Source organism: Caretta caretta, chromosome 3, assembly GCF_965140235.1.
Source record: "Caretta caretta isolate rCarCar2 chromosome 3, rCarCar1.hap1, whole genome shotgun sequence".
Classification (NCBI taxonomy): Eukaryota; Metazoa; Chordata; order Testudines; family Cheloniidae; genus Caretta; species Caretta caretta.
Window position 1 is genome coordinate 114679367 of NC_134208.1, and position 15205 is coordinate 114694571.

Genomic DNA, 15205 nt, shown 5'->3' on the forward strand with positions numbered 1-15205 from the left:
ATCCCCTGGGACTAATTACTACCCCCCTTTTGTAGGTGTTTGTCCTGGGGCTTACCACAGTATACACAAGTATTAAGAATATTGAACAAATTCTGAATTTCATCTTAATTCCAAAACAAGGATTCTTTGGGTATTAACAGTAGTCAAAATACACTGCATACATAAAATATTGTAAAGGTGCAGGACCTGTTGATCAGATTTCTGGATTTTAACATGGGTGATTTGGAAATTAATGTAGGCCAGGCTAGTTAGGCACCTTAAGTAACTACTAATGAATGGTCTAGGGAGCTAGCGAACAGGAGCGGTTAACGGGAGTTTTGCGAGGGACTTCTCCAGGTGAAGGAGGAGTGATTACATGACTCTTGGTGTGTGTGTGTGTGTGGTGTGCTTGCTGCTTGACTGAAATATACTGTGTGGTGTATTTGTTTGGGGGCCCGTATACTGACCGTGTGTGTGCTGAGCCTAACGGCTTGCTAGGCAAGGCTGAGAGCTTCTTAACGAGGCTTTGATCCCTATGCCCTCTAGCACCTATCACCCTTAACCAGGGGAGACTACAATGGGTCATACTCAGGAAGACCAGGGCTTTAAAAAGCCCACTCCTAAGCTACCAGAGGAGTGGCTAACGGGAGTTTTGCGAGGGAGTTTAGAGGGGTGTGTGTGTGTGTGTGTGGGGGGGGGCTAGATATACTTAACGTTCTTTAAACTTAAACCAAAAACACCCCTGATAAAAACAAAACAGCAACGAAGGAACGAGCTTCAGGAATAAAAATATAATGCAGGCAGAATTCCAGCAACAGAGTGGGGGCTATCCAATTTATTGCACCCAATGCAGCATGTATGATTACCTGCCGTATGGGCAGGTGGCATCTGTGTGCATTCGGTGCAAGGAGCTCCTGGCCCTCAGAGATGGTGTACAGGCTTTGGAGACCAGAGTGGCTGAGCTGAAGGAGCTAAGGAAGACAGAGGTACATAGATGAGACTTTCCAGGATACTGTAGAAAGGCCCCACCCCTGGTCTGACAGCCTCTGTGCTGTTGAGGAGGATGAAAGTCTCAGGGAAGGAGAACATCCAACTGGAGCAGAGGGAAATGATCCCATAGTTGGGACCCTCCTTCCAGATGATGATGTGATATCCTCTCGCACTGAGGATGCTCCTCCAGGGGAGAGAACTCCAGTTATTAATAAGAGACAGGTAATTGTTATGGTAGATTCGATCATTAGAAACCTAGATAGCTGGGTTTGTGATGTCTGGAGAACCACATGGTGACTTGCCTGCATGGTGCAAAGCTTGCGGCTCTCTTGAGACAGCTAGATAGACTTATATGTAGTGCTGGGGAGGAGCTGGTGGTCGTGGTACATGTAGGTACCAATGACATAGATAAGGATAGGAGAGAGAGGATAGACGAGAGGTCCTGGAGGCCAAATTTAGGCTGCTAGGTAAGAGATTGAAGTCCAGGACCTCCATGTTAGCATTCTCTGAAATGCTTCCAGTTGCATGTGCAGGGCCAGTTAAACAGGCAGAATTGCAGGGTCTCAATGCGTGGATGAGACGATGGTGTAGGGAGGAAGGGTTTAGATCTATTAGGAAATGGGAAAACTTTTTGGGAAAGGGGGAGCCTATACAGGAAGGATGGGCTCCACCTTAACCAAAATGGAACCAAATTGCTGGCACTTAAAATTAAAAAGGTCGTAGAGCAGTTTTTAAACTAAGGGCTGGGGAAAAGCTGACAAGTGCAGAAGAGCACATTGTTCGGATAGAGACAACCCTTAGGGGAGGATCTATTAATGGTGATCCTCTCCTAGTAAGGAGGAGAGGATGGAAGAATATAAAATACAGGTAGGATCTGATGAGAAACAGTCAAATGAAAAAAAAATCCCATTCAATTACATCATGTAATGGCAGACAGCTCAAAAGTGACAAGTTTTTGAAGTGCTTATATACCAATGCTAGAAGTCTAAATAATAAGATGGGTGAACTAGAGTGCCTTGTATTAAATGAGGATATTGATATAATAGGCATCACAGAAACGTGGTGGAATGAGGATAACCAATGGGATACAGTAATACCAGGGTACAAAATATATCGGAAGGATAGAACAGGTCGTGCTGGTAGGGGAGTGGCACTATATGTAAAAGAGAATGTAGAATCAAATGAAATAAAAATCTTAAATGAACCAAATTGTACCATAGACTCTCTATGGATAGTAATTCCATGCTTTAATAATAAGAATATAGCAGTAGGGATATATTACCGACCACCTGACCAGGATGGTGATAGTGACTGTGAAATGCTCAAGGAGACTAGAGAGGCTATTAAAATAAACTCCATAATAATGGGGAATTTCAACTATCCCCATGTTGACTGAGTACACGTCACCTCAGGACTGGATGCAGAGATAAAGTTTTTTGACACCTTAAATGACTGCTTCTTGGAGCAGCTAGTCCTGGAATCCACAAGAGGAGAAGCAGTTCTTGATTTAGTTCTAAGTGGAGCACAGGATCTGCTCCAAGAGGTGAATATAGCTGGACCCCTTGGTAGTAGTGACCACAGTATAATTTAATTTAACATCCCTGTGGCAGGGAAAACACCACAGCAGCTCAACACTGTAGCATTTTATTTCAGAAAGGGGAACTACACAAAAATGAGGAGGTGAGTTAAACAGAACTTAAAAGGTACAGCACCAAAAGTGAAATCCCTGCAAGCTGCATGAAAAGTTTTCAAAGACACCATAATAGAGGCTCAACTTAAATGTATTCTCCAAATTAAAAAACATAGTAAGAGAACCAAAAAAGAGCCACCGTCGCTAAACAACAAAGTGAAATAAGCAGTGAGAAGCAAAAAGGCATCCTTTTTAAAAAGTGGAAGTTAAATCCTAGTGAAGAAAATAGAAAGGAGCATAAACTCTGGCAAATGACGTGTAAAAATATAATTAGAAAGACCAAAAAAGAATTTGAAGAACAGCTAGCCAAAGACTCAAAGTAATAGCAAAATTATTTTTTTAAAGTAAATCAGAAGCAGGAAGTCTGCTAAACAACCAGTGGGGCCACTGGACAGTCGAGATGCTAAAGGAGCACTCAAGGACGATAGGGTCATTGCAGAGAAACTAAATTAATTCTTTGCATCGGTGTTCACGGCTGAAGATGAGGGAGATTCCTAAACCTGAGCCATTCTTTTTAGGTGACAAATCTGAGGAACTGTCCCAGACTGAGGTGTCTTTAGAGGAGGTTTTGGAACAAGTTGACAAACTAAACAGTAATAAGTCACCAGGACCAGATGGTATTCACCCAAGAGTTCTGAAGGAACTCAAATGTGAAATTGCAGAACTACTAACTGTAGTCTGTAACCTATCATTTAAATCAGCTTCTGTATCAAATGACTGGAGAATAGCTAATGTGATGCCAATTTTTAAAAAGGGCCCCCGAGGTGATCCCAGCAATTACAGGTTGGTAAGCCTGACTTCAATACCAGGCAAACTGGTTGAAACTATAGTAAAGAACAAAATTGGCAGACGCACAGATGAACATAATTTGTTGGGGAAGAGTCAACATGGTTTTGTAAAGGGAAATCATGCCTCACCAATCTACTAGAATTATCTGAGGAGTCAACAAGCACGTGGACAAGGGGATCCAGTGGATAAACTGTCATGGGATAAGAGGGAAAGTCCTCTCATGGATTGGTAACTGGTTAAGAAATAGGAAACAAAAGGTAGGAATAAATGGTCAGTTTTCAGAATGGAGGGAGGTAAATAGTGGTGTCCCCGAGGGGTGTGTACTGAGACCAGTCCTATTCAACATATTCATAAATGATCTGGAAAAAGGGGTAAACAGTGAGGTGGCAACATTTGCAGTTGGTACAAAACTGCTCAGCATAGTTAAGTCCCAGGCAAACTGCAAAGAGCTACAAAAGGATCTCTCAAAACCGGGTGACTGGGCAACAAAATGGCAGATAAAATTCAATGTTGATAAATGCAAAGTAATGCACATTGCAAAACATAATCTCAACATAAATTAGCTGTTACCACTTGAGAAAGAGATCTTGGTGTCATAGTGGATAGTTCTCTGAAAACATCCACTCAATGTGCAGTGGCAGTCAAAAATGCGAACAGAATGTTGGGAATCATCAAGAAATGGATAGATAATAAGACAGAAAATATCATATCGCCTCTGTATAAATCCATGATACACCCACATCTTGAATACTGCGTGCAGATGTGGTTGCCCCATCTTAAAAAAGATATATTGGAATTCAGAAAAGGGCAACAAAAATGATTAGGGGTATGGAACGGCTTCTGTATGAGGAGAGATTAATAAGACTGGGACTCTCCAGCTTGGAAAAGAGACGACTAAGAAGGAATATGATTGAGGTCTATAAAATCATGATTGGTGTGATGAAAGTAAATAAGGAAGTGTTATTTACTCCTTCTCATAACACAAAAACTAGAGGTCACTAAATGAAATTAATAGCCAGCAGGTTTAAAACAAAAAGAAATATTTCTTCACACAATGCACAGTCAACCTGTGGAACTCTTTGTCAGAGGATGTTGTGAAGGCCAAGACTATAACAGGATTTTTAAAAAAAAACCTAGATAAATTAATGGAAGATAGGTCCATCAATGGCTATTAGCCATGATAGACACGGGTGGTGTCCTTAGCCTCTGTTGGCCAGAAGCTGGGAATGAGCGACAGGGAATGGATCACTTGATGATTACCTGTTCTGTTCATTCCCTCTGGGGCATCTGGCATTGGCCACTGTTGGAAGAAAGGATATTGGGCTAAATGGACCTTTGGTCTGACCCAGTATGTCCGCTTTTATTTCTTATGTCTAACTTTAGAATTCTGACTTCATACTGAATGGTGGTTTTTTAGTCCACACAATTCTTTTAAAGTATTATTTTTTTCACCCTTCTTATACTTAATTTGTACCCAGTTTTGGGGAAGAGGTTGGTGGTTTTGTGTGTGTGCGTGCATGCAGTATTTTAGGGTGAAAAAGTAACTTCCAGTTGAAAATATTTTTTATTTACTCAATGAATGCCCACGCCTAACTTTTGCTTGATGTGTCTACTGCTGCATTTGCTAATCATGCAAGTGACTTGCATTCCATATCAATATTGATATTATCTAACCGTCTGCAGTTCTACACTAGCATGTTTCTGTGCCATTTCTACTTTTTTCAAAAGAAAAAACAATCCATCCACATCCCTCAAGAAATAACAAAATGCAAACTTAGCTTAAAGGAGAAGCTTAAGTCTCTGTCTTAGTTGGTGTTTTGTTTGCAGGTGGAATCTGTGATCTGGCTAGTTATTTTGATGGTGTGAATAAAATGAATCTTGACTGCTAACATTGAGATACTTGTAAGTACAGAGGAACAACTCTGACATTGTATGTGGTCAGACAGTTAAAACGCTCAACAGATTTTTTTTTTTTATTATTATTTTTTTTACATAATTTAAATGCAGTAAGCAGGGATATCTAAATTTTAGCAAAAATGCTTTCTATGGGAGAGACTGAAGCAGCATGTAGTACTTCAGAATCTATATATTGCTGATCATGTTTCCTAAAACTAGTGGGCAGAAAGATCCAATTTCTGAATGGCTTTGTCTCACATGTAACATCTGTCTGATTTCAGTGGTGACGCAAAAGCTGTGGGATATCCATTGAATATAATAATCTTATGGGGAAAGACTTTGTGTATGAAATTTCTCATTTCTTCATTGTGGGCACTGGAAATCTGAACTTTTCTGCTGGGAACTTGTGCTAACAGTGAATGAGCATGCCTTTCCATAACTGAAACAAGGTAGGAACAGCCGAAAGGCCAATCCAGAGTATAATTTTCAAAGCAATTCTTTTGCTTCTCTATCCCTTTCCCTGCACCGAACACTTCATCTGCTCCAATCCAAGGAGGGCTATATGCAGCTATTCTTGAATTAGTTAACACTGTTCCTGAAATTGTCAGAAGACTTACGAGAAATCTCCCTTCCTGTACTACCAAGGCCTAAGCATGCTGTTTGTGACCTCTCTTGGCCTAGGAATGAAGAACCAACCTGGTGTGTCTAATTGATTTCTTTCTCCTCTGACCCCCAGCAGATGGTAATGTACGTGCTATTGCTAGACTGCCAGCTCAGCTTTTGAGTTGGACAACTTAATGCACTCAACCTGATTTTTTTTTTCCTTTTGCAGGAAGAAGAGATGCCAGATGTAGAAATTGACATTGATGACCTTCTTGATGCAACTAATGAAGAGGAGAGAGCTATCAAATTACAGGTAAAATATTTTTCCTTAAGTAAACTTGAGCATATAGCTGACTCAAGATATAGTCACCCTGATATGTTAATTCTGAATGACTCTGCTTCTGGTGGTAGCCTTAGAATGAGTATTTCCTAAATTTGAGAAAAGGGAATTTAATGTAACCTGTCTAGGACTACTGTCTGAATGTAAACAGATTCCCTAGCATTATGAGGAAACTCCTTGAATGAGGATGACAATAGTAAAAATACAATGTCCAGCACACTAGTGAGAGGGATAATTATTCTGAGAAGTAGTAGATCACCTTAACTTTTCTCCAAGTTTCATTAGTATTGTAAAATATGAAGAGGAAAAACCCACGTTAACTTTAAGAACCTCAGAAACCAGTGGGTCTTCTGGTCATGACAGTGTTGGCATTATTCCCTATTAATGCATGTGAACGGATCCCTTTGGTCTTCATTACTAATCTTTTCCTAGCAATGGAAAAAATAACTACAGCTTCTGTTGAAACACATGCAATTTTTTGAGTGTAAAAGCATAACCCATTGGTAGCCATTCAGGGCTCTATCTAAAAATGTGGGGTGAAAATCAAGATAGTCAACAACAAGAATTAACAAAACAGGGAAATCCAAAGTATGTCATCTGAATTAGGCAATTACAGTAGACTTCTTGGTCTAATTCCATAATCTTGTTTGAGGTAAATGTTAATGAAATGGAGTGGGAGAGGAAAGAGTGGGGAGAAAGGAAGAATAATTGTGTGTCTGGAAAAGACACTTGAAGCCAGTGCGGGACTTGCCATAAAATGGGTAATAGGTAAGATATATGAGGGGAAATGAAACAAGATCTAGTAAACATGTGAACTGGGATGAAGGTCTGTAAAGAACCCAATTAGTGATGCCCTAGTGAAAAGCTCCCAGTAAAAAGTTACTTGAATCTTGGGGTGTGTTGGGGGTAGTATTTGTATGTATGAAATCTTAGCTTCTCCTCCTCTCTATCTCCTTGGAGATTTACAAATCGGGATTTTTAATGTAGAATTCCTTTTTAAGGAAGCTGCTACTACTTCCCCTCTGAGCCCAGTGGCGTAGTCCCTTTCTGCTATAGATACTTTGCTGCACCTATGCTGCTACGCTCTGGGAGGAGTTATTGAATGTAAAGATTGCACATCTCTCCTCTCTAAGCTACATGAAAGCTCATTGATCTAGCTTGATTATATATGGGAAAAACACTATGAAAGTACGATAGTCTCAGATTATAGATGTGTTTTTACTTTTCAAAACTTAATACAGAAACTGTATTCAAAACTTAATACATGACTTAATACAGACTTCTTTCATGTTTTACTTCTAGGAAGTTCTTGTAGATTGCTACAAACCAACAGAGGTAAAATACCCCTTTTCTTGAATACCATTTTTCCCTGTTAAAAACAGTGTAGTTGTACTATATCTATATCTTTAGGTAAAAATATGGGAATGCTGATTAGGAGTTGAGGGGTTATGAACATTTCAGGCCTGACAGTCTCCCCTGGAATGCTGGAGTTCTGTTATTTGACTGGAGCAGGATTGGGCTCTTTGGAAGAAAGTTGATTATTCCTAGATAAGTGTTAGGGTTTTGATTTGTGATGCAGGTAAAATGTGCAAACTATAAACATAGTGTTACTTGTCCTTCTCTCATGTTTTGGTTGCCTTCAATAACACCTAAATCAAGATGTGAAGCTCAGATGTGAAGACGTGAACAAATGGAATTACTTCATCTGAAATGATAAAAATCTAACTGACCAAATGACTATATTTGCATAACATTGTTTCAACCTATTAAATGTATTGTATGGTCTCCTAAGCAAGACCATTATACTCTTGTCTTTTTTAGCTTATCTTTGGGAAGAGACTTCTATCTTACTTTATAGACATTTGTTTGAGCGGGCATGTGTCCAGCCACCTTTATAAATGGATACAAATACAATACAGTGGAATGATTAAGCCAACAGACTTCTATTAAGTGGATATTCGGATGGAAGTTTAGTATTTCTATAGAAAATACTTGTAAGCACCTATACCACTTTTAATATATTACAATTGCACATGTTTACTAGGAAGAGTGAGCCTGGTGATCTAACAGATATTTTGAATAGTTGAACTACTAAAATGCATGATCGAAGCTTTTAAGTTCCTGAACAGTTTATTTTAAATAAAGTGGTCCCCATTATAAAATCAATACTTTCTGAACAAATGCCAAATAGTGGTATCTAAGATACTGCAGTTGTGGGTGGGGAGTGCACGGTAGCTTGGTTTCCATTATTTGGTAACTGCTGTAGTCAAGCTGTGCTTGACAGGGGTGTGTGCCATTATTAAACAAGGCTTTGGGTAACATAGTTCTGCTTCAAGGGAGATCAGGGCTGAAATGGCTATAATCTGAGCTGCTTTCTTTACAGAATACTGAAGCGATCTGTCAGGCAAAACCTCTGTTATGGCTGACAGGACAATTCTTTGTCTATTTCTGCCTTAAATTCTTACTGAACCGTATACTGGAGAAGTCTGTTTATGACCCATTGCTGCAGCCATGGCCAATGAAGTCTCTTGTTTGGGATGATGGAAATGTAGCTCAGAAAGACTTGGATACTAATGCTTGTATAGCTTATCCTTCAGTGCGATGGAAATGGTAGATGTGGTACGCTGCTGGGATTCCTACAGAGATACCAGGCTAAAAGGCCAAGTTTTTCTGATGTGTCTTACAGTAGTTGTGCTATGTTTGAGATGACCCAGTCAACATATTCCAGCAAAGGCCATTGAACTTCAATTGTTTTTCATGCTATTGGTCAGGAACCTGACATTGCTGATGTCTCTCGGACTTTGAGGTGAAGAGATGCAGAACAGGATGCTAATAGCTCAAATGGGCTTATCGAGAGTGGCTCTGAATATCTCTTGTTTTAATCTTGCAAGATTACCCCATTCTCCCAACTAGATAAATGTATGAGGATGGCTTTTTTGGGAGGGAAGGGTAGGGCAAGAGAGCAAACTAATAATTACAAAATTAGTTTAAGCTAAAATTATTTTGCTTAAAAATTTGTTTATTATACCAAAATTCTGTCTAGTTTGTATTCGTCTCAAGAAGAATGTTATTTCTGTATTCTGAATATACACCTGACACTTGAGAATGAGGCGATGTTCAGTGTTTAACATAATTTTAGAAAATATCTGTATGCGTGAGGGAATGCATTTACAGTAAGAAAGACAGGGTTAATTGGTATGGCAGCTTAAATGGAATAGTACGAAGATCTGTGTGTGCGCTAATGTTAAACTGAAAGTAAAGAGCCAAAGTTTGAAGGCACCACCATAGGGGATTAGATTTTAGTATTCTAATTTCTTGGTCCTTGACTCCTGTGCCAGTGAAATGGAGGCAATGCTCTTACCTTGAAGAGTCTCCCCTCACTCCCTTGGTGACCCTTTGAGCTGGCATGGGAGCAGAATTGACAGACTGCAGTGAGCAGGGTCTCTTCTTCCTCTGCCAGTGGGGTAATTTGTCCAGTTTGGGGTTGAGAAGAGGAAAAGAGAAAATCCTGGGACATGGAAGAAAAAAAAACTATTTACACATGTATAAACAAATACACAACACACACACTCTATCTATATAAAAAAATCTGGCTGTTTATCACATTAGCATGTGAACTATTTCTATAAGAGCAAGAGTGTGTGTGTGTAGAGAGAAGTGTAGTGTCTGGCATTTCTCCTTCTAAGGAGCTGTAATTCAAATATGATAAGTTCTATTTCTGGCAAGGACTTAACATTTAAACATCTACCACCTGAAAAATGCTTGTGATCCTGAGTTCTAACCAGAAAAAATTAACGTAGTATGAAATCTGCAATTTTACAGCACATGAAAGGAAAGCTAATAAAGTCAAAGTTCACTAATTTGAAGTTCACACAATCATAGAATATCAGGGTTGGAAGGGATCTTAGGAGATCTAGTCCAACCCCCTGCTCAAAGCAGGACCAATCCCCAATTTTTGTCCAGATCCCTAAATGGCCCCCCCAAGGATTGAACTCACCACCCTGGGTTTAGCAGGCCAATGCTCAAACCACTGAGCTATCCCTCCCCCCTACATTTATATGTTTGACAAGGTGTCACTTTTGCAGATTGACAGGTTTCAGAGTAACAGCCGTGTTAGTCTGTATTCGCAAAAAGAAAAGGAGTACTTGTGGCACCTTAGAGACTAACCAATTTATTTGAGCATAAGCTTTCGTGAGCTACAGCTCACCTCAAGTCAGTTCTGTTTAGTTTCCACAACTCTCTTCGGAGGTGGAATGTTAAGGAAAGTTTCAGGAGTTACATCTGTGCATTAATACTCAATGGCTTTTCCGATCCGAAGAAACAGAATTATTTAGGTCACTCAGCAGGTGGCAGGTTTTAAGGTTTTCTCTCTCTTAGATTATCTAAAGTAATAATAGGCACTAATTTATAAGTGTTTATCTTCCTTCAAAGTAAAATACAACTAGACTCTTGAGCATGATCAAAAAGAAAAGGAGGACTTGTGGCACCTTAGCCCTGGTCTACACTAGGACTTTAGGTCGAATTTAGCAGCGTTAAATCGATTTAAACCTGCACCCGTCCACACAATGAAGCCCTTTATTTCGACTTAAAGGGCTCTTAAAATCGATTTCCTTACTCCACCCCTGACAAGTGGATTAGCGCTTAAATCGACGTTGCCGGCTCGAATTTGGGGTACTGTGGACACAATTCGATGGTATTGGCCTCCGGGAGCTATCCCAGAGTGCTCCATTCTGACCGCTCTGGACAGCGCTCTCAACTCAGATGCACTGGCCAGGTAGACAGGAAAAGAACCGCGAACTTTTGAATCTCATTTCCTGTTTGGCCAGCGTGGCAAGCTGCAGGTGACCATGCAGAGCTCATCAGCAGAGGTGACCATGATGGAGTCCCAGAATCGCAAAAGAGCTCCAGCATGGACCGAACGGGAGGTACGGGATCTGATCGCTGTTTGGGGAGAGGAATCCGTGCTATCAGAACTCCGTTCCAGTTTTCGAAATGCCAAAACCTTTGTCAAAATCTCCCAGGGCATGAAGGACAGAGGCCATAACAGGGACCCGAAGCAGTGCTGCGTGAAACTTAAGGAGCTGAGGCAAGCCTGCCAGAAAACCAGAGAGGCGAACAGCCGCTCTGGGTCAGAGCCCCAAACATGCCGCTTCTATGATGAGCTGCATGCCATTTTAGGGGGTTCAGCCACCACTACCCCAGCCGTGTTGTTTGACTCCTTCAATGGAGATGGAGGCAATACGGAAGTAGGTTTTGGGGACGAAGAAGATGATGATGAGGAGGAGGTTGTAGATGGCTCACAGCAAGCAAGTGGAGAAACCGGTTTTCCCGACAGCCAGAAACTGTTTCTCACCCTAGACCTGGAGCCAGTACGCCCCGAACCCACCCAAGGCTGCCTCCTGGACCCAGCAGGCGGAGAAGGGACCTCTGGTGAGTGTACCTTTTAAAATGCTATACATGGTTTAAAAGCAAGCATGTGAAAGGATTACTTTGCCCTGGCATTTGCGGTTCTCCTAGATGTAGTCCTAAAGCCTTTGCAAAAGGTTTCTGGGGAGGGCAGCCTTATTTCGTCCTTCATGGTAGGACACTTTACCACTCCAGGCCAGTAACACGTACTCGGGAATCACTGTAGAACAAAGCATTGCAGTGTATGTTTGCTGGCATTCAACCAAAATCCGTTCTTTATCTCTCTGTGTTATCCTCAGGAGAGTGAGATATAATTCATGGTCACCTGGTTGAAATAGAGTGCTTTTCTTCAGGGGACACTCAGAGGAGCCCATTCCTGCTGGGCTGTTTGCCTGTGGCTAAACAGAAATGTTCCCCGCTGTTAGCCACAGGGAGGGGAGAAGGTTGAGGGGGTAGTCACGCGGTGGGAGGAGGCAAAATGCGACCTTGTAACGAAAGCACATGTGCTATGTATGTAATGTTAACAGCAAGGTTTACCCTGAAAGAGTGTAGCCACTGTTTTATAAAATGTGTCTTTTTAAATACCGCTGTCCCTTTTTTTTTCTCCACCAGCTGCAAGTGTTTCAATGATCACAGGATCTTCTCCTTCCCAGAGGCTAGTGAAGCTTAGAAAGAAAAAAAAACGCACTCGCGATGAAATGTTCTCCGAGCTCATGCTGTCCTCCCACACTGACAGAGCACAGACGAATGCGTGGAGGCAAATAATGTCAGAGTGCAGGAAAGCACAAAATGACCGGGAGGAGAGGTGGCGGGCTGAAGAGAGTAAGTGGCGGGCTGAAGACAGGGCTGAAGCTCTAATGTGGCGGCAGCGTGATGAGAGGAGGCAGGATTCAATGCTGAGGCTGCTGCAGGACCAAACCAGTATGCTCCAGTGTATGGTTGAGCTGCAGCAAAGGCAGCTGGAGCACAGACTGCCACTGCTGCCCCTCTGTAACCAACCGCCCTCCTCCCCAAGTTCCATAGTCTCCACACCCAGACGCCCAAGAACGCGGTGGGGGGGCCTCCGGCCAACCAGCCACTCCACCACAGAGGATTGCCCAAAAAAAAGAAGGCTGTCATTCAATAAATTTTAAAGTTGTAAACTTTTAAAGTGCTGTGCTTAAAGTGCTGTGTGGCATTTTCCTTCCCTCCTCCACCACCCCTCCTGGGATACCTTGGTAGTCATCCCCCTATTTGTGTGATGAATGAATAACGAATGCATGACTGTGAAGCAGAAATGACTTTATTGCCTCTGCAAGCAATGATTAAAGGGAGGAGGGGAGGGTGGTTAGCTTACAGGGAAGTAGAGTGAACCAAGGGGCGGGGGGTTTCATCAAGGAGAAACAAACAGAACTTTCACACCGTAGCCTGGCCAGTCATGAAACTGGTTTTCAAAGCTTCTCTGATGCGTACCGCGCCCTCCTGTGCTCTTCTAACAGCCCTGGTGTCTGGCTGCGCGTAACGAGCAGCTAGGCGATTTGCCTCAACCTCCCACCCCGCCATAAACGTCTCCCCCTTACTCTCACAGATATTGTGGAGCACACAGCAAGCAGTAATAACAGTGGGAATATTGGTTTCGCTGAGGTCTAAGCGAGTCAGTAAACTGCGCCAGCGCGCCTTTAAACGTCCAAATGCGCATTCTACCACCATTCTGCACTTGCTCAGCCTGTAGTTGAACAGCTCCTGACTACTGTCCAGGCTGCCTGTGTACAGCTTCATGAGCCATGGCATTAAGGGGTAGGCTGGGTCCCCAAGGATACATATAGGCATTTCAACATCCCCAACAGTTATTTTCTGGTCTGGGAATAAAGTCCCTTCCTGCAGCTTTTGAAACAAACCAGAGTTCCTGAAGATGCGAGCATCATGTACCTTTCCCGGCCATCCCACGTTGATGTTGGTGAAACGTCCCTTGTGATCCACCAGAGCTTGCAGCACTATCGAAAAGTACCCCTTGCGGTTTATGTACTCGGTGGCTTGGTGCTCCGGTGCCAAGATAGGGATATGGGTTCCATCTATAGCCCCACCACAGTTAGGGAATCCCATTGCATCAAAGCCATCCACTATGACCTGCACATTTCCCAGGGTCACTACCCTTGATATCAGCAGATCTTTGATTGCGTGGGCTACTTGCATCACAGCAGCCCCCACAGTAGATTTGCCCACTCCAAATTGATTCCCAACTGACCGGTAGCTGTCTGGCGTAGCAAGCTTCCACAGGGCTATCGCCACTCGCTTCTCAACTGTGAGGGCTGCTCTCATCTTGGTATTCATGCGCTTCAGGGCAGGGGAAAGCAAGTCACAAAGTTCCATGAAAGTGCCCTTACGCATGCGAAAGTTTCATAGCCACTGGGAATCGTCCCAGACCTGCAACACTATGCGGTCCCACCAGTCTGTGCTTGTTTCCCGAGCCCAGAATCGGCGTTCCACAGCATGAACCTGCCCCATTAGCACCATGATGCATGCATTGTCAGGGCCCATGCTTTCAGAGAAATCTGTGTCCATGTCCTGATCACTCACGGGACCGCGCTGACGTCGCCTCCTCGCCCGGTATCGCGTTGCCATGTTCTGGTGCTGCATATACTGCTGGATAATGCGTGTGGTGGTTAATGTGCTCCTAATTGCCAAAGTGAGCTGAGCGGCCTCCATGCTTGCCTTGGTATGGCGTCCGCACAGAAAAAAGGCGCGGAACGATTGTCTGCCGTTGCTCTGACGGAGGGAGGGGCGACTGACGACACGGCTTACAGGGTTGGCTTCAGGGAGCTAAAATCAACAAAGGGGGTGCCTGTACATCAAGGAGTATTTCAGGCAGGACTGCACGGAGGGTTCCAATAAGAAATGGTGCACCTAAGTTATCGTTGTTATTGGAACAAGTTATCGTTGTTATTGGAACAAGGAGGTTAGCCTGGCCTCTGATACATGGCTAGATTTACCTCGCTGCACCTTCTCTGTGAGTGACTGCAGTGTGACCTAGAGGAATGAGTCCCCTAGACAGGGGAGGAGGCAAATGAGTACAAAACAAATCTGGTCTATTTCTTGTTTTGACCCACTCCATCTATCTTTTACATCTTTGGCTGGCAGCAGACGGTGCAGAAGGACTGCATGCCATCCACATCTCATGGCTGCTCGGCAGAAGATGGTACAGTACGACTGCTAGCCATCCTCATCTCTTGCCTGCCTAGCAGAAGATGGTGCAATACGACTGCTAGCAATCCTCATCTCTTGCCTGCCTGGCAGAAGATGGTACAGTACGACTGCTAGCAGTCCGTATCGCCTGCCCGCTCACCATAAGACGGTTCAATAGGACTGACTGCAGGACTAAAGAGAATGACCTGGTCAAGTCACTCCAAATTTAGTCCCTGCGCCCATGTCTGCCCAGGCGCTCCCAGCCGACGTGGCCAGGAGCACCTCGGACACGACGAGGACGACTACCAATCGTATTGCACCGTCTGCTGCCAGAAGGCAATGGGTTGCTG

General features: G+C 43.0%; 1 protein-coding gene and 1 long non-coding RNA gene across 3 annotated transcripts in view; one reads left to right on the plus strand and one right to left on the minus strand.

Moving 5' to 3' along the window:
- PPP1R14C (protein phosphatase 1 regulatory inhibitor subunit 14C) overlaps nucleotides 1-15205 on the plus strand; it is a 77466-nt gene that overhangs the window by 50664 nt on the left and 11597 nt on the right. Inside the window, exons 2-3 of one of the 2 annotated variants that reach the window (XM_048844284.2) lie at nucleotides 6177-6260; nucleotides 7590-7622. In XM_048844284.2, the coding sequence (XP_048700241.1) occupies nucleotides 6177-6260; nucleotides 7590-7622 (117 nt within the window). The remainder of the gene's footprint in view (nucleotides 1-6176; nucleotides 6261-7589; nucleotides 7623-15205) is intronic. The other variant, XM_048844285.2, reaches the window with a different exon arrangement.
- LOC142071580 (uncharacterized) overlaps nucleotides 1-15205 on the minus strand; it is a 179103-nt gene that overhangs the window by 28970 nt on the left and 134928 nt on the right. The window contains exon 2 of the long non-coding RNA XR_012667697.1: nucleotides 9649-9795. This is a non-coding gene — a long non-coding RNA (uncharacterized LOC142071580). The remainder of the gene's footprint in view (nucleotides 1-9648; nucleotides 9796-15205) is intronic.